Raw genomic sequence first — 18,407 nt, 5'->3', positions numbered from 1 at the left:
GAAGCATACTGCAAAAGAAAAGTGATTGAATTTTTAAGCATTTGGTTTGTAGAAGCGTCCTCATTATAAAGGTGTTGGCGATTTTACCTTCTGCAGCACTCCTTTACAATCATGAGACATGGCTAAGTTAGCCAGCAGTGCGAAAGCCAGGCTCTGGACACTGCTGCTCTCGGGAGCCTTCTGGGAAGCCAGCTTCATGACACTGTGCATCAGAGAGCTGCAGGCAGGGCCTCTTGACAACGTGTTCTGGGCTGCACTGCTCCAGCAAAGCGAACGGCAAGCTAAAACATGGATCAACATTATATCAATAATGCAATTCCTGGAACGCTCTAAAAAAAGAGTGATCCTCTATATCCACTAACACAACAAACCACTGGAATTTTTAAAAATCCCATGACTAAAATGTTGAAAATGTTGCAGCGCAGACTGTGATCGAGGCTCACTGTGGTTTGAGGAGAGACGAAGCAACATCATTCAGAACAAAGCATGTGAATATGACGAGTGAAGTGGGACAATCCTATGAAGTTAACTAAGCCAAAGCGTGCACTGCCACTGCAGCACTTGTAAAGCCTCGTGCTTTGTTGCTACACAGGCATCTGCCTAACTAGGACAAGTTAATAACACGAAGCAAAGAACCAATCTTAGCATTCAGTTTAACAAAAAAATATTTGCAGACTTCTTTGATCTGCATTAATGGACACACTACTAGAGAATCACAGAAATGTAGTTTCTTAGCTGTAATTTATATTCACAGACCTGCACTTGTCATAGTTTTTAACCACACTGATGTAGAAAGCACACTAAGCAATTCATAACTCTACAGCAATTATACAGCAGTAACACATTCAACACAGATACAAAACACAGGAAATGACAGAGGAAACTATGGTGAGTCTTCACAGATAATGACATGCCACTCCTACAGAAACTTATTCAAACATGTTCTTCTTGCATGCTAAAATATCAACTCCAAAGGCTGTTTCAAGAAAGAATACTACCTCACATGGCTAATTTAAAAATATCCACCTGTTTTAGTTTTTTAGGCTTCCACGGTTGGCGGGTTGGGCTTGCCGACCTGATGGAACAGGGGCAGGTGAGGGAGGAACGTTTTTTAGGAGGGGTGCTTGTGGGGAAAATGATGGGGCCCCCCTTTTTGTGTTTAGAGTTTGCTTTATACAATTGTTTTTTCCCATGTACTTAAAACAAGTAGCACAAATAACTTTACCAAAAATCTAAGTCTGTAAGCGATTTAAAATTATAATCACTAAATATAGGATGGATTTGAGCTGTGAATTCCACAGAGGCACTGCACATGAGACGACCCTTTGTATTGAGCTGTAGTAAGAAGTCCTAAATCAATAGATCTGAGAGTGGACTCAATTCAATTGATTGGACTCAAACGGGCTATACTCTGTGTAAGCATTTAAGCTAAACTACTAGAGGTAGCCCATTCAGCATCTTACGCTGTACAGGAGCTGAAGAACCTTGAAGTGCATTCTAAATTTCACAGGGAGCCAGTGCAAACCACAGTGGGCAGGAGTTATATGTGCAGATGCAGAGTACTTCTAGTTAGCACATGAAATACAGAATCCTGGGCTTCCTTATTTATCTTGGAAAAAAACAAGAAACTGTATTAATATTTAGGTAGCAGGCAGAGCAAAGTCTTAACTGAGCCACGTCACACATTTGGAAGAAATATACCCTGGTGATACCTGTATGTCACTTAAACCATGTGACAGGATCAAAAACAACACCAAACAAACACCAAGGTTTCGGACTTCCATCAAGATCCTAATTTCACACTCAAAAGTGATATTTGCAGCATATGAGTAAAAGGTCAGTCGTTTCAGTTCAGCTTAAGACCATTATTTTGAATCCAAATCTTAGCACCTGACAGACATTTGTAAAGTGCAGTGCAGGAATGTTACAGTTTAAGTGTCATCAGCACAACAGTGAAACCCAATTACATTGTTCAGTAGAGACAGGAAAAGCAGACATATTAGTTCATTAGTGCATTTTATAAATTGTACAGAAAAAGATTGCAACTCGATTTAAAATGTCATCCTGCTGTTTTCAAGGAACACAGTTCATGCGAGAACCTGCGAGACACCCTATTTTGAAAACACCTTAAAGCCTTTATCCCAGGATAAACCCTTAGGGTTAACAAGAACTTCGGGGCTCAAAAGGGAAACCACTCCTTTCCTGGTGAAGGTTTGTCAGAAACCTGATAAACCACAACAATGGTAATCACTTCTGAACTGTAGTTCGACAATGGGTTTCGAATTCTGCGTACTAAACAATTAAGATTCTGCCAGCAGCTTCAAAGCCTTGCATTTTAAAGAACTTGTTCGAAGCAGCAGAGTTATAACCAAAACCCTTCTCTTTTCAACGTCTTACTGCCATCTTAAAACAGAATAAATAACATTGCATGCTTCTTCGTTGATTTGGTTGTTTTCATTTCTTAAGTGTTGTGAACTGAAATTCTTAATGATTTAATAAACATATCATTGTGTTTCCCTTCAGTGTCACCTTCTCGTGGTATTTAAAAGAAATGCAGACTGTGTACCAATACAGTCATTGTGAACAGTTTTATAGCACGGGTAAAATAGAATGCAGTATTCTCAAATTAACAAAACATTTGACAAGTCTTTCATCCCTTAACACTTCAGATCTAGTCAGTTAGTTATTTATGGTCACTAAATACATAACTTGTTTGAACTTTGAAGGTTTTTTTTTGTTTTTCCATCCAGTGTATCAATCGCCATCTAAATTCTAATGAAAGGGAAAATCCTGATAAGGAAAGTTTTCACCCCATACCTGTGGTTGGCCATTATATTCTGTCTCAATATCATGTCTGAAAATCAGAACTTCATTTGCACCAACAGTAACAGTAACAACAATATCATCAACAAGTATTTTTAGCTGTTCTTTACTTTGCAGTGAATTATTCCAAGAAAAAAACAGAAGCATTTTCTTGTACATTTTGGAAATATCTTAAATTATCTTATTGTATTAACAACTTTCTTAATTAAGGATCGACATGGGCTAAATCTCAATAAAGAACATTTTTCCACTCTACACTACTATAAGGATATCATATTGGTATAAATTAATTTGGAATATGTGACATTTTCCTGAGTAGCAAGATATTTAACATTATACTTTTTAACAGTTGGTTATTTTAGAGCAAATATACAAAGAAACATGTTTTAAGAGGCATGATTGCTCAGTTTTAGATCAACAAGATGTGATCTGAAGCAAGGTAAACCCTGGAGTGGATGCTTATTCATCATAGGACCCACATGCTAACAGGAAAAGCAGGAAAACACATGTAGCCACGGTGATAACATGCAAACACCACACAGAGGTCACCCCAGGATCCAAGAACTAGCCACCACAACAGTGATAAAGAGTGTCATGAGAAACATTTCTCTCATTAGAGACAGGGTAAAGTCCAAACCGCCATGACGTATCACACCAGAGCATCAGGGTTTCTCTGGCACTATTGAACAAGTGACCATGGATGGGATGCCAGTTCATCCTAGTCCCCCTTTATACAGCTGGGTGGACTAGAGCAAATGGGGTACGTGTCTGGTGCAGGGACTTGAACCCACAACCTCCAGTCAAGAGTCCAAAGGCTTGCCCACTATGCTATCCTGCCCCCCATTAGTGAATTTAATTTACTAACTCATCATCTGGATCCCATACCATAACCATTTTGTACAGAATAAAGAAGTCCAATTTTTTTTGTCAGTGCAAGGCAGGGAAATGATGTGGGATTAGTAAAGATATTTTTATTCCAGTTATGAGAAATGCAAAAAAGACATTTCGCTGACTCTTTATTTAGCATAACTTTTACTGATTTACTGATATAAGGTTTTTTTTATTATTGGGTTTTCTCTTACGAATGTTGGACTTGCAGTATATGACAGTTCATTCTTGAATAAGTAGAAATGTAATATCACAATGTTACATTTCTTACACTATAGAGTGTGCATTATTTTTTCAACAAATTCTACAACGGATTAAAAACAAATTACTTTGTTTTTGATAAATAGCTTAACTCGTACATTTGTTCTTTGAAAGTTTTGATGTACTGTATATACAGAAAGTGTTTAGATTAAATGGATAAAAATAAATATTTTTTATTCAGTATATTAATGAATCTGCTGTTGGCTTTTGGAACAAGTCATCAAACCTGAAGTCCGGATGTCTATCGCAAGACAGCTGAATGAGATCCCTGGATCAATTACCTACTGGGAACCAATGGCCTAGTAAAGCCCATGTCAGTACATGATGGCAGCAAGCCTTCAAGTGTATCGTATTCAGACTTGATTTTGAATGATGAAAAAAAGATATAAGACAACCACAACATAAATGTGTATAGTAAATTCTAATCTCATTTCATAATCTAAAATAATACAAAATGCCAAAGCAATACATACTGAAAGGTTGATGAATTTGCCCTTTAAAAAAATATATCCTTTTCACTGTATGTCTATATAGTTTTTAAAACTGTCAAAAAACCCCTGCACATTACCACCTCCACATTTCGTAACAGAAACTTAACATTATAAGCACCTCTCTAACGGTTTGTATCTTACAAGACATTGTCATTTGCATATACAAATCCCACTCCTGTCCTCCATAGTTTTCTCTTTTCTATTTTTAACATGTTTTTGAGGGTCCATTCTGTGCATCTGAACCAGACGTATCCGAATAAATGGTTTTAGGTGCAAGTATCTCAGTCAATCAAAGTTGTCAGAAACATGGTTTCCTTTGTTAGAACGAGTGGCAGAGAAGAGATCAACAAAAAAGGGGAGCTGTTACTTTGAAGTAATTATCTGAGACCTCTCAAACACCTACAGTAACATTCTGCTATTGCACTGATTTTCCTCTTTATCCCCTGGCTGCATCCTTCTGAATACAGACCAGTTTTTGCGATGTGCACTCCTACTGTAAGTGCAAACACGGTCACTATCTCGTTTATCAAGTCGACTGGACATCTCTACTTCAAAGACAGAGCGGCAGGTTGTCCAGCCAATTCAATTGCTTGTTCTTGAATTCTGCATCTTATCTAGCTAAACTTTTGCAGCTTCACAATTGCATCTATACTGTACTTCATTAATAAGGCAAGAGTTTCACAAGAGTAAATGAGGTAAAAATGCCTCTCAAACGCACCCACTGTTGATTTAAGAAGGAGCACTTGAATTATGGGTTGTTCATGGCATTTAAAAATATTAATAGGAGGAATACCAGTGACAAATGTAATAATTAACCTTTACTATAACATGAAAGGCATTGTTTAAAACAAAGGTTATCATCACTATTGTTTTTACTTCTACTATGCAATAATAGCATTTTATAAAATAGTCCTGATCATAGCCATGATCCATACTCCTAACCCTTACCCTGTGGTTATCTGCAGAAGTTAGGTACATCTACAGTATAATACTTTATGGATGCATTAACAGCTGGCTTTATTATTTTAGAAAATATGATTGTGGATTTGCTAAATTTCAATTTCAGCAAGGTTTTCAAATATCCCCATAATTTTGACTTCCAATACATTTATCAAGTGAAACTGCAGAATCAATCTTATACTTGCATTATTGTGCCAAACCAATGTTCTCAAGTTCTTGAAATGCTGTAGACTAAAAAAAAAAAACTCTTGATATTTAAAACCTAACTTGATAGGAAATGTCACAATCACCTGCTGACATCAATGGCCTGCAGAAAAAGTGCTTTACTCTGTCTCTATAATTAGAAATTTCCACAGCAGACACCTTTGTCTGCCTCGACCCTCTTTATGAGAACCGTTGCAAACAGAGCTCAGATCACAGATGTCCAAACGCCACCTCAAAGCCACTCTAAAAGCATCAGGTATTTTATTAAGACTGGAATGTTAAAAAAGACTACACCTGCATATTTATTTTGAGATCTTTGCACAGTACATGGTTTCAATGATACGATTGCTCTACCTGTCTTGTAAAATAAGGTCAGAAGTAATGACTTTTTGCTTTTAAGCAGTCTGGGGAAAAAACGTGAAAATTTCAAAAACACAAATATCACCCTACATTTCTACAGCTTGCCTTTATACACAGTTTCCATCAGCAGTCTTCTAATCAGATTGTTTATGCATTCTTGTTCGCAAAAGTTAGTTCAGATCCCGATAATTTTTTATTTGGCTGTTTAAAAGGATGAGGCACAAGCTCCTTGAAGGCTTTCTTCAGAACTGTTCCAACTTTTGGGAAATTGTGGCTTGGAGATCAGGTTCTTATTTTTCGAAGACAGCCCTGTCACCTTCAAGAGAATAAGCTAAATCTCATTTTCAATTCCACAACTTCATGATCTGCTTTTGTTCCACATATGGAACAAACCTTAATATAGAAGATCAAACCTGTTCTGTTAATACCATGATCAAAACAACTAAACAGCTAAACAAAAAAGAAATACAATGTTTTAGCTGTGAAGCCTTCTCCAGGTGTGCGAATCACCCTCTCTTTACTCCTTTGAAACTCACATACTCATCTAGATCCCCACTCTAATGTCAGACCTTACAGCAATTTTCTTTTCAGGCGAAGAAAACAGACTTTTTTTCAGGAACAGTTTGAAAAGTTGTCTGTTATAATCACATTCTTATTAATAACACAAAGCCAGTCTCAGTATCTCTGTTACCACAGCTATTGGACGTAAATAATAAAACACTGCCCTGCTTGTTGTCTACTCATTTCGGTTTACAATCAAACTTTAATCTACAATACATCTTCCAAGCCTCGAGTCTTCTGCACGTAACATCAGAAACAAAACGATATTGCTACACAGTCAATTCACAGATGAAAGAATAACTGCACTTGTGTGGTTTCATCTTTTCAATACTTGCAGGTGTACCCACATCCTGTTATATGAAATGCACAGTACCTTATATCCCATGACATACTGTATGCCCTGAGGGTGATATCATTGCGAAACACCATGAGAAAAGAACAATATCCAAATCACTTCAATCACTTTTATATAAAGTTAGGTAAAAATGTGGGTGGTAATGTCAAAAACAATACTGGCGAGCCCATGTTGATCATTATTGAGTAATGTACTGTAGATGACTATAGGACTGTCTGGGAACAGCAGCTCCAGCAGCTTTTTGACACTGGGAATATCATCTTATTTGCCATGCTCAGCAGGTAAAGGCTCCTACTAGGAAATACATAGGGAAGGAAGTAATCACACTTGGGTGACAACTGTATCGAATGTGTCACTGTTCTACTCAGGCTGCTGTCATGCACATAATGAAAAAAGTCTGTTCTTACAGGAATAAGTAATCAAGTACATTGTTGACCTACAATGACAAAAAAAGGAGAGACTGCACAAAATAGTATATTCAATAACAAAAAGTTGAAAGGAAAATACAGAATCTATTTAAAATTCAGAAAACATGACTCATGCTTTTAAAAACAGAAACCAGTCTAACCAAAATACGCAGTTTCCTATCACGAATTTATATTATTTAAATCAGTTTATCTGTAAACTTATAGTTAATCTATAAGTGTTCTTGGTATTCTTTCAAAACTGGTGCCAAACTGGTGATTTGTGAACTCAAGGTGCAGTTTTTACAGTCCTGACTATGAATTAAATAGGCTATACATAAGAAAATATGAAAAATTACAAATTGTGACATTTTGCACTTTTAAAAGTCATTCAAAAACCCATGTTTTACATTCACCAGTTCTCCTTACAGGTTTCTGAATGATAGGTTTACTGGATTAAGATCTAAAATAGAATCATTATCTGCTTTCTGCTACTATCTGCTGAAACACAATCTTCTTCCTACACAACTCTTTTAATCAATTCAGAATTATGCTGATTAGTATTTATTTTTATAATATAATATATTCAGTGTGGAATCACCAACACTTTAGGTCTTGACTCTCAGCAGAGGCTCCTGGACCAGACAGGGAGGATAAGGAAATCCAGACAGGCCGAACCGCTGACCTGTCAGACCAGTCATCTCTGACCGCAGGGCTGTTTCCACCAGCTCTGCAGCAACGGACAGTAGGCTCAGCATCATCTGTTACCTCTAGGAACTTCTCTCTTGCAGGAAGGAGCCGGGCTTGCTAAACCCAACCTCTACACTCAAAAGCGATCTGTACATCACTTCAGGATTGCTCACAGCTGGCCAGTCGCACTTAACCTGTGCTTGGACAGAGCACGTTCACAGACAAAGACACCTGGAATGCCGCTTGATCCAGCTTTAAACCAAGCTTTCACAAGCTGGTATTATAGGTGTCACAACACCAAATTGTCTTACATGTTGGAAGAGCTATAGATTTCAGTAGTTTAGTGTGAGGACAAAACTGGACACAGGAGTACAAAGTTATAGGTGTCTATCCTGCCACAAGCACTAACCAGATTCAACACTGAAACGTGAAGCTGAGTACATAAGTGGAAACTACATGGAAGTGCATTTAAAACTCAGAGCAGGAGGCACTTTTTACACAAAGGGGTTGTGGGAGTGTGGAACAAGCTGCCTGTGTTTGAAACCGACAATCAGGCTTCTTTCAAGAAATGGTTGGATCCTTAGACAAATTAGCTACCCTGTTATGTTTATATGAACCTTTTTATTAATAGGTGAATAAGACATGGTGAGGCTTGCTGAGGACACAAATAAGTAAACATCCCTTCTAATATTGAAGGAACTGAGCTATAAAGCCAAAAACCATAGTACAGAGGCAGAGCAGATATAATTGTACTAACAGTACAAACTCAGTTACGGGGGTATTTTTTGGAGCTGACAAATCAAGCCTCAGGGCTGAGTAGTTAAACGTTACTAAAAGACGGGGAGGATATTGTTGACTGAGTGGGCTTTATAAGACCACTTTTACTGTAATATACCATTACTGCAAGAAGGGGATTTTACGGGTTGCAGAGGAAGTGTGACTTGAAAAAAAGAAAGGATACCAGAGTTAATGAATTACTTTTAGTCTCAATTTCACCGTAATCAAAGCATTTATAATAATCCTGTAGTAAATGTAAAGGCACAAGACCCAAAACAACAGAAAACATGTTGAGGTGGAAAATTACCCTTTATAGATACGTAAGCACACTATTAAGACTCAAACAGCATAAATCATCATCTTTGAGATCGACCTGCTTTTGGTAATAAACCTGCAAGTAGTCATTAGTAGAGGTCATTAACAGTTATCGGGAACATCTTTTTAATATGTTTCAGGTTCTAATAACTTTGCAAAGCTCAAGAGCACCCTCTTAGCAAAAACATTTAAAAAATAACAAACTTGCATAAGAAACTCATAAAGCTTAAATGTGATTTTGGTGTCCTACTGTATGTCTGTCCAGTCATGTATTTTGAAGCTGATACCCCAAATTATTTCAACAAAGCTGGACAAGATCCTCAGATTAATACAGTAGCTACTGAAACACAAGACCCCAGAAATGATATTTCACAAATATTTTAAATAGGATGATGATGTTTTCTGGCAAAGTTTTTATAAACATAAGACACACATTTCTCTGATGGGAAAACCTTGTAAAGTTTGGGGAGCAGCACAGAATCTTCCTCCTAACTAAAAAAAACAGTAACCTTAACAGTAAGCCTTAACAGTAACCTGGAATGTAGTTCCAAAAAACACAATACAAATAAAGACAACCAATAACGGTGTAGTTATTTCACAGAAACATACACTGTATGAAGGCGAGTTTTTAGATCTAGAAACAGTTATGATTTCACACAGCAGAATATATCGTATAAGCGACACATCCGCTCAACCTTTTGGCGACTTGTGCTTTGGTGTGCTCAACACAATCTGTCAGCATGTTCTGTATAGCAAAACAGGAGTAACCCCCCCAAACAGGTTCTTGGTTTGCTGCAGCAAAGACCACAAGGTTGCTCGAGAAAACGACAACTCGTGCGCCTGATCTAAAACACAGATTTAAAAACCAACACTGACCTTTGGAAAAGAGGGACAATCCAACGAAAATAACTGAACACTTGCCTTAAACGACATATGTGGCGAACCGGGTAGTGTGAATCAAAGTACAAAGTACAAAGGCGATACGGACTCGACATCAATAATCACAATATCATCACAAATAAAAAGAAGAACCAAAATCGGTGAAGGCTCTAATTCTAGAACGTGCGACCTTACCTGCAGTGCAATTAGCTGTATAGACACAGAGGAGCTCCAAGGCTGCTTCCATCGCAGCGTCGTCTAAGAAAAGCCAGGGCCAGAGACCGTGCAGCAGGAGAGCCAGACGGGAATCGGTCGCTGCAGTCTATGAGCATACAGAACACACACTGTCAGACATCTAGGGCAATGTGAAAGGGCTCTACAGATTCCATTTGGTTCCCCTGTCACTCACTCCCAAACTCCCTTGTTTAGTAAGGAGTGAGTTACTTATCCAGGATAACGCACAAGAAAATGTTGGGGTTGCTGTTTCCCCCACCTGACATCACCCGGGGTGAGCTGCTAACTACCCCAGTAACATCCATGGGACACCCCGCTCTGTGTGGTCTTAAGGTGTGAGTAGAGAAACGTTTGCAGCCGATTCCTAAAAGACTCTAAAGACTCTAAAGGTTCACCCTGAACTTCAGATCTCAGCTCGTTTAGGCCCCACGTAAACAGTGAAGGTCATTAAAGCTACTTCTTTTCACACCAGTGTGTTTAAGGTCTATGTTACAATATGACATTCACATTACGTAATGGAAAACTCTTCTTCCCTTTACTTAGCCCTTAAATTCAACTCTACAGCTGCCACACAAACAGCCATGAAAGGGAGTCACTGTTTTTCATAGGTCACCCTAAATATTTGAGGTCTTTTATAAAAACGGATCAATGTTCATATATACTTACTTTGCATTCATCACAACGATAAAGACAGTTTCTCAGTAGCTGTAAAATCATCTTTAACTCTTTCATAGAGCTCTCCTCCTGTTGGCACAAATACTGTGTGTAAGCAGTTATATATAGATTCCTGACAGATAAAAATGACACAGAAATGACAAAACTGTACAAAGTGGAGCAGGTCATGTAATATCCATATCTCAGCATAGGCCTGTGTGCTATGTAGGGCCAGATGCTCACAATCAGGTAGTAAGTCAATCTGTATACAAGATTGTACTGTATAAATTGAAACAGGTCTTTCTTAAATAACCAAAAATGAATTATATTTATCAATTTAATGGTTTGTGAGACACAAGGGTATATGAAGTACAAAAAAAGGAAGACTTAATTAGTGTATGTGAAATGAAACGTGGACACCCACTTCAGTTTCCATGAAGAAGGTGATTAGAATCAAGTGGCTATTTGATGGGGTAACAAGTAAACCAGGAGTGATTTTGGGCAACCCTGTGCTTTATAATGATCAGAAACATTTTGGGAGATGGATCTTCACCATACAGGCTAGTGGTAACATGCCATACAATGATCAAGAGAGATCTCAGAGGACCTCAGAAAGAGCAGTTAATGCTCATCAGTCTAGGGTTAAAAAACGATTTCTAAACATCTGGGGCACTATTCATCCACTGTCGGATAGTCTACAGATGGAAAATATTCAAGACCATGATGACTCTACCCAGAACCAATCCCCCTGCCAATCTCTCTCCAAGAGCAACCCGGAAAACCATTCGATAGATGTAATATGACATTTACCTTTTTTCTTTGTGATGTTTTCCCAGGTTTGAGGGATTCCAGACTAAGCTGTGCATGAATATGTTTCATCTGTTCCACTGAGCTCTCAACGAAGCCAGCTACATTTAAATATGAATGACAAGTTATTTTCTCCAGGATAAAAAGGAACAACAGCCTTCATACAATAACAAGTGTGACAACATTCTTACAAAATTAAGGCCGATTACTAATTTCTTCTATTTTTTTTTTAACAGGGACATGGAACTATCTGTATTTCTCACCCTTTTTGTGATTCCATTTGGGGGAGGAGGAACACAAGCCCTCGCAATTAAAAGGCCATTTGTATCAGAAATTAAGCCCTGGTGGGACCCTGTGCTTTGTGGCGAACATCTGCGCTTTGATGTATCATGAAACTTTACCTTTTAAAGCATGCTGCTGTGCACTAGGGCTGCTAGCAAGCAGAGCCATGAGAGTACTTGCTGAAACTTTCTTCAAAACATCTTCAAAAGCTGTCTTCTCGAAACTCTAATCACAAAACAAGAATGAAAAGATATATGTTATAGTACATTATTTTTAAAAGTGCTAAGAATCACACAGATAATGATCTCCAAAGTGCTAAATGCAACTATTGAGAATTCAGTACGTCTTGTACTACTCTCATATTGAAACAGTAACACTTGCATGAAGTACAAGGCCCTTGTTCTGAATGCCCCAGATGGTGAACATCAGTGTGTTGATTTAGTCCTGCCTCCAACATACCAATAGTACATAGGAACTGTTATTTTGATAAGTGGGGCATATTGGGTCCTTTTTATGATATATATTTTTTTTTACATCAGGCTTAACATTCAGCACGTTATATCACCTCTGCACACTCAGTTCTCTCACACAAGTAGTGATTTAGTGCGTATGCCATGGTCAAAGGCACCTGTGTGTATAACAGTCAATCAAGAAAGATCGATTAAGCAAAATGACGCTAAAACATTTAATCAATTACTAAAATTCGTTACCTATTTTTTCTAAATACAAATTAAAAAATTACAGTAGGTTTCTTTGAAATTTCAATATGTCAAAAACTGAACCCACAATTTGCATATCTGCTTTAAACTACAATATAGATATAATATAGATACAGCTGAGCCTTTGAACATTTATATATTATTTGTATTATGAATTGACTGTCCAAGCATAAGAAATATTAGTTATTATCTTAAATATATATTTTATTAATGTCATATGGAGCACAATCCATAACAGGAGCATACTAGAACACTTGTTTCTAAGGGCATTACCAAGCAAGACAACAGGCCTGATTACCTGTAGTAATACTTCACATAACTGACTTCCTGAAGGCCCATTCAGGACCTGGGTTAAAGGTGTCCTTGGGGCAGTATTCTGCATCTGTTGCTTTGTCTCCTCAGACAGAACAAGTGACAAAAACTGCAGAGCTGACGTATACAGGGAAGAATATGTGCTTGACAGCTGGACACAGGTGGAAATGGTCACTGTAAAAGCAGAAATACAAGTTTTCAGGATTTTTTAAAACAAAAATGAAGTTGTCAAAAAAACGATTCATGTTTATAAAAGTGGAAAACAATCTAGTCACAATCATTATAAAAACAAATAAATTTCAAGTTCAAACTTTCAACCTAAACTTTTTTTTCTGTATCCCTGTATTCTGTAAATGAAACAAATTCCCCAAAATGCCTGAAACGGCAAACAGAGAGGCAACTTAGTGCTTTATCCATCCTCAAGGGAGGCACTTTAAGAGCGTATGTCTGAGAGGTGGAAGAAAGCCACAGCATCTGGAGTTTCCTGAGTTTTCGGAACATAGCAAGAACATGCATACACACAATGTGTGTGAGAAGAATGTGCAGAGTAGTCCTCCGCAATAGAACGGCACCCAAGAGCTATGAGGCAACAGAACTAATCCCATAATAAGCATAATACACACTAGCTCTGTACAATTCTTACAGACTTTATGTCAAGGACAAATTTCATTTAGCATCCTCAGCTGAGGGAGGTCCTCCTGAGCATAGGCGGGCGTCTACAGCAACAGAGAGCTGTATGGTTAATAGTGCACTCTATTTCCAGCAAAACACAAACATACAAAACCAACTCTTCTAAGGCTCTATCTAAATATTCATGTGGTTCTATCAGCACCATCCCCCAGGCCAGGCTGACCATCACGGCAGACCAGGTGAAGAGGGAGTTGAAGAGGCTTCACCAGGGTAAGGTGAAGGACCAGATGACGTCTGTCCCAGAGTTTTGAGGGCTTGTGCTGATCAGCTGAGTGGAGTGCTCCAGTACCTGTTCAACCTGAGCCTGCGCTTGGAGAGAATCCCTGTTCTCTGGAAAATATCATGCCTGGTCCTGGTACCAAAGAAAGGGTGCCCAACCATCCTCAATGACTATAGACCAGTAACGCTGACTTCTCACATCATGAAGACACTGGAGAGGCTGGTCTTGGCCCAACTGAGACCCCTCAGTTGCTGAGGGGGAGACCCCTCAGAACTGCCTGCAGTTCGCCTACCAGCCCAATGTTGGTGTGGAAGATGCAATCATCTACATCCTGCAAAGGGCCTACTCCCACCTGGACAAGGCTGGCAAAACTGTGAGGATTACGTTGTTCGACTTCTCCAGTGCCTTCAATACTATCCAGACGTTACTGCTAGGAAAGAAGCTGGAGGAGATGCAAGTGGGTGCCTCCATGATCTCATGGATCACCGACTATCCGACAGGCAGCCCACAGTTTGTGAGACTGCAGAACTGTGTGTCTGAACAGGTAGTGAGTAACACAGGGGCTCCTCGGGGGAGAGTTCTTTCACAATTCCTCTTCATCCTCTATACTTCGGACTTTAAGTACAACTCGAAGTCGTGCCACCTGCAGATGTTCTCAGATGACTCTGCAATTGTGAGATGTATTGAGAGTGGGCAGGAGGAAGAGTATGGAGGGCTGTTTAACAGCTTTGGAGAGTGGTGTGGGGAGAACCACCTGCAACTGAACATTGTCTTTCTCCAGGATGACAGACCATTCCCCACTGCTTTGTGGGGAATGTGGTTCACACACGATCCACCATCGTTTTCTATTTTCCATTATCCAACCGCAAGTTCAGACAGCAACTGAATAATCTGTGGGCATTGCCCTGGCAAAACTGTAAATACTATTTATACATACACAGGTAAGTGTATACCCCTCCAATAAAACAAGACATTTACCCTTCCCATACCCTTCCCGTAAAGATACATTTTATTTCTACAGAAAACACACAGGGAACAGTGTAAGTATCTAACTAAAGATATTTTGATTTCTAACAGCTTAGCATGAGAAACAGCAAAAAGATTCACTAAAAATCTTTTCACATACCCCAGCTTGCTCTCCATGAGACACACAGGTACACAGACAGGGAGAGAGAAGCTTGGGGTCAGAGAGCAGGGTCAGCCATTTATATGGCGCCCCTGGAGCAGTTGGGGCGAAGGGCCTTGCTCAGGGGCCCAATGGAGTAGGATTCCTCTACCTGCCACGGGATTTGAACCGGCACCCTTCCAGCCACAGGCGCAGATCCTGAGCCACAGTGCCACCGCTCCGCCCTTAAATGACAGCCATGCCGTAAAGACCACTTATGAATTACCTGCAAATGACTTCCACTGCTTCCCTAGAAGTGCTGTGACAGTAAGGAGAGCTGCGTCGCCATTCTTCTTCAACAGTGTGGTCAGGAGCATAAACAAGTCCACCCAAGTGTGATAGGCTGCGCTTTTCAGCCCATCATCTAGAGATGAACAGAACAGGGAAAAAACAGTCAGTTCCCTTTTAATATCATGCACATGCATGCATGAACACACGCAAAATATATGTATAAATTAAAGTTTTGTCTCTGCAATCTGTTTTTTACACTTATATGAGTTTCAGAAATAAGACTGCAAATTGAAAATTACTTTAAAGAAAAGAATCATTGCTACCAATACCAATATTGTATTGCAATATTTGCAGCAAAATAATCTAGGTAGCACTATACTACTCACTGCTCTTTTTAAATACAAGACACAGAGACACCATGAATCATGAGAGGGCTGCTTTGTTCATTTAAAAAGTTTGACATTGTATGCCTCATAATACTGGACTGTAATACAGAAATTGTAAGGTTAAGAGCTAAAAACCTGAACAGCATTCTATGTACTACAAAATAAAATCTTTTTTTTCTTTAATATGGCAACAGTACTGCAAACTTAGGGTGAATAAAAGTGTTGGGTGTCAGATATTCACGTAAATGTTTAAAGGGAGTTAACTTCACTAACTTTGTGTCCACATGAGTATTCACAACATCTATGAAATGAATGAACAGGAAATGCTCTGAGCTGGACAACCTGACAGCATGATTGTAAGACAAAAGAAAAGGACTACAAGGACTACATGAGCACAAGAGAAAGGTGAATGAGGATTCTTGTTTTGCCCAGCAGAAAGCATCTGCTGATCTAAAAAAATAGTGCCCTAAAGCATTCACTGCAAGACTGTAACACCACGCTCATTAAATATAACGTACACAACGAAGGTCATCACCTTCTGCAGAGATTCACACAAAATAGCTCTGTGCCAGACAATGTCAAGCCACTGAAATAAATGCTCTTACCTGTATCTTTCAGATTTAGTGTAAGAACAGCAAACAAATTGGTTAGCAGGGGGCTGATGAAGTCCTTCAGAGAGACCAGGTCTGGATTTACAAGCAAAGCGGATTGCAGCAATTTTGAAAAAGAAGACAGGTACTGAAAATGACTCAATACCTGAATAAAAGAAAATAAAAAAGAGGCTCAACACTTCATCAATACAGACCACATGAAGTTGACTTGGAGCCGAGTTAAACTTACAATATTATAATTACCACTTGCAATTTTATAGCCATTAACTGACTAATGATTTATGGGAGGCCTAATATATTATCCTTTAAAAGAGATGTGATGGTACTTACTGGGACACACTTTCTTCATTAACAATCCCTCAGACTGAAGATGTAATGTACCTACATGCTTTATTCATCAGAACTTTAGTGTCAGTTTTATGTTTTATAACAGGGTTAATCACTTTGACCTTATAGTTACTACACTGGCTTCTTAAACAGAAACATTTTACAGTGAGGCACATGACTGCATAAGCTACAAAAAGTAACAACACTTTAATAATAGAGTTATTACCTTTTATTAGTTATTAAGTGTAACACATGCTAGGTTAAATGGTACTTGTCAGAGATACCTCTTAGACATTTTCTAATCTTTCATTTGCAAAATGTGGTAGAGGAAATACTTTAACACAACACTTCCACTTTCTGCAGTGGTTCATGTAAAAATCAGATAAATTAAAAAAGTATATCAGAACGTGTTTACAAACCTGATTTTTAATGTCTTCAACGTCACTTGGAAGCAGAGTCAATGACCTCAGTTCCCAGAAACATCTCTCTACAATGCCTGCATCAGTCAAACTTGCAGAAAATAATAAGAATAATGAAGCCAGATGTTACCACAACGGTAATGAAAACCAAAGATAGGAAGATAAACCAAACCTTAACAATTATACTCTTTATTAATGTATAATGAGAACAGAAGTATAGTAATGCACATTATAAAACAAAAAAATACAAAACGTTAACTGAATGAAACAAAATTAAGAATCAGAAAAATATCCATAAATATCTGTAAATGAGCTTGAGTAATTAGCCTATTCTGTACTAATTTAAACCTATAAACTGCAATATGACAAAAGGACAAGCTTTGGTTTCATTCAGAACACTTTACAGACTTCTGTATGAGTTCCAGAAACAGTTCCTTCAACTAAATTTTAAGTAAGAGGGATGCGCATTTACCGTTTTATACAGTAATCATGTCAAATGAAATTCAATTTACTGCTCAGCTCCCATGAATACATTTAACAATGGATATTCTGTATTCGGCAACATAATTTAAACAGCTGATTGCAATGGCAAAATTTATAGAGTTTAGTAGAATATTGCTGTGCCAGGCCAGGAGTAACTGGCTAGTAGTTTCAGCTGACCAGCCATTAGAGTAATTCAGGCCATTCGAGCCTCTATTGTGTGTAAATATGTTCACATGTGGTGAATTAGTTAATTAATTAGATATCTGGCGAAGGGCTGAGTATCACATTTTCACATGGGACTTAGAATACTTTGGTATATAAAGAAATTCACAGTGATTGTTACCTGTATGTTTCTTACCTGGCAAGCGATACAAGTATCTGATTCTGTTTGATCGCATTTAATGTGAATACTGGTAAAACGGTTAACAGGTTGGTCAGCAATCCACAGATGGCCGATATCAGATGGGGTGTAACAATGCCACAGTGGTCTGAGGATTGTTCTATCATTCTGGAGTCCTGGGAGCTTAAGGAATCTGTCGTGTCTGTGTCACTCTGGCCTGCAACAGTGCAAAAGCTGAATTTAGTATTAGATTTCTATAGAGTAGAAATACAGTCTTCACACACTTGTGTCAGAAAATGTTTAATTCACTATACATTTTAAGGAGCACTCCATAGGATTCATATTTGAAGAAATTAGAATTATAATCACCACTTTAGCTATTAACAAGTACTATTAAAAACATTTTAAAAAGCAGGGACTAATATTGCTAATATCTAACCCCACTACTTGAAAAAACACTTCAGTTGTTGGATTCCTCTCATTTTCCTTCAGTTTCAGGGCTAATCCTATATGAGCTTAATCAAATTCAGGAGTTTGGAATTTTGGAATTTGGAATGTG

At 38.3% G+C, this 18,407-nt stretch overlaps 1 protein-coding gene across 1 annotated transcript in view; it reads right to left on the bottom strand.

The window, feature by feature from the left end:
• Positions 1 to 18,407, bottom strand: part of rttn (rotatin) — a 70,042-nt gene that overhangs the window by 5,383 nt on the left and 46,252 nt on the right. The window contains exons 36-45 of the mRNA XM_088642200.1: positions 17,867 to 18,065; positions 17,026 to 17,116; positions 16,274 to 16,424; positions 15,278 to 15,415; positions 12,963 to 13,150; positions 12,065 to 12,170; positions 11,667 to 11,764; positions 10,869 to 10,946; positions 10,164 to 10,290; positions 88 to 281 (exon numbers count right to left, since the gene is read on the bottom strand). Of these exons, the coding sequence (XP_088498326.1) occupies positions 88 to 281; positions 10,164 to 10,290; positions 10,869 to 10,946; positions 11,667 to 11,764; positions 12,065 to 12,170; positions 12,963 to 13,150; positions 15,278 to 15,415; positions 16,274 to 16,424; positions 17,026 to 17,116; positions 17,867 to 18,065 (1,370 nt within the window). The remainder of the gene's footprint in view (positions 1 to 87; positions 282 to 10,163; positions 10,291 to 10,868; positions 10,947 to 11,666; positions 11,765 to 12,064; positions 12,171 to 12,962; positions 13,151 to 15,277; positions 15,416 to 16,273; positions 16,425 to 17,025; positions 17,117 to 17,866; positions 18,066 to 18,407) is intronic.

The sequence above is a fragment of the Lepisosteus platostomus genome, chromosome 8 (assembly GCF_059453375.1).
Source record: "Lepisosteus platostomus isolate fLepPlt1 chromosome 8, fLepPlt1.hap1, whole genome shotgun sequence".
NCBI classification, from domain to species: Eukaryota; Metazoa; Chordata; class Actinopteri; order Semionotiformes; family Lepisosteidae; genus Lepisosteus; species Lepisosteus platostomus.
This window is presented reverse-complemented; position numbering and strand designations above follow the sequence as displayed.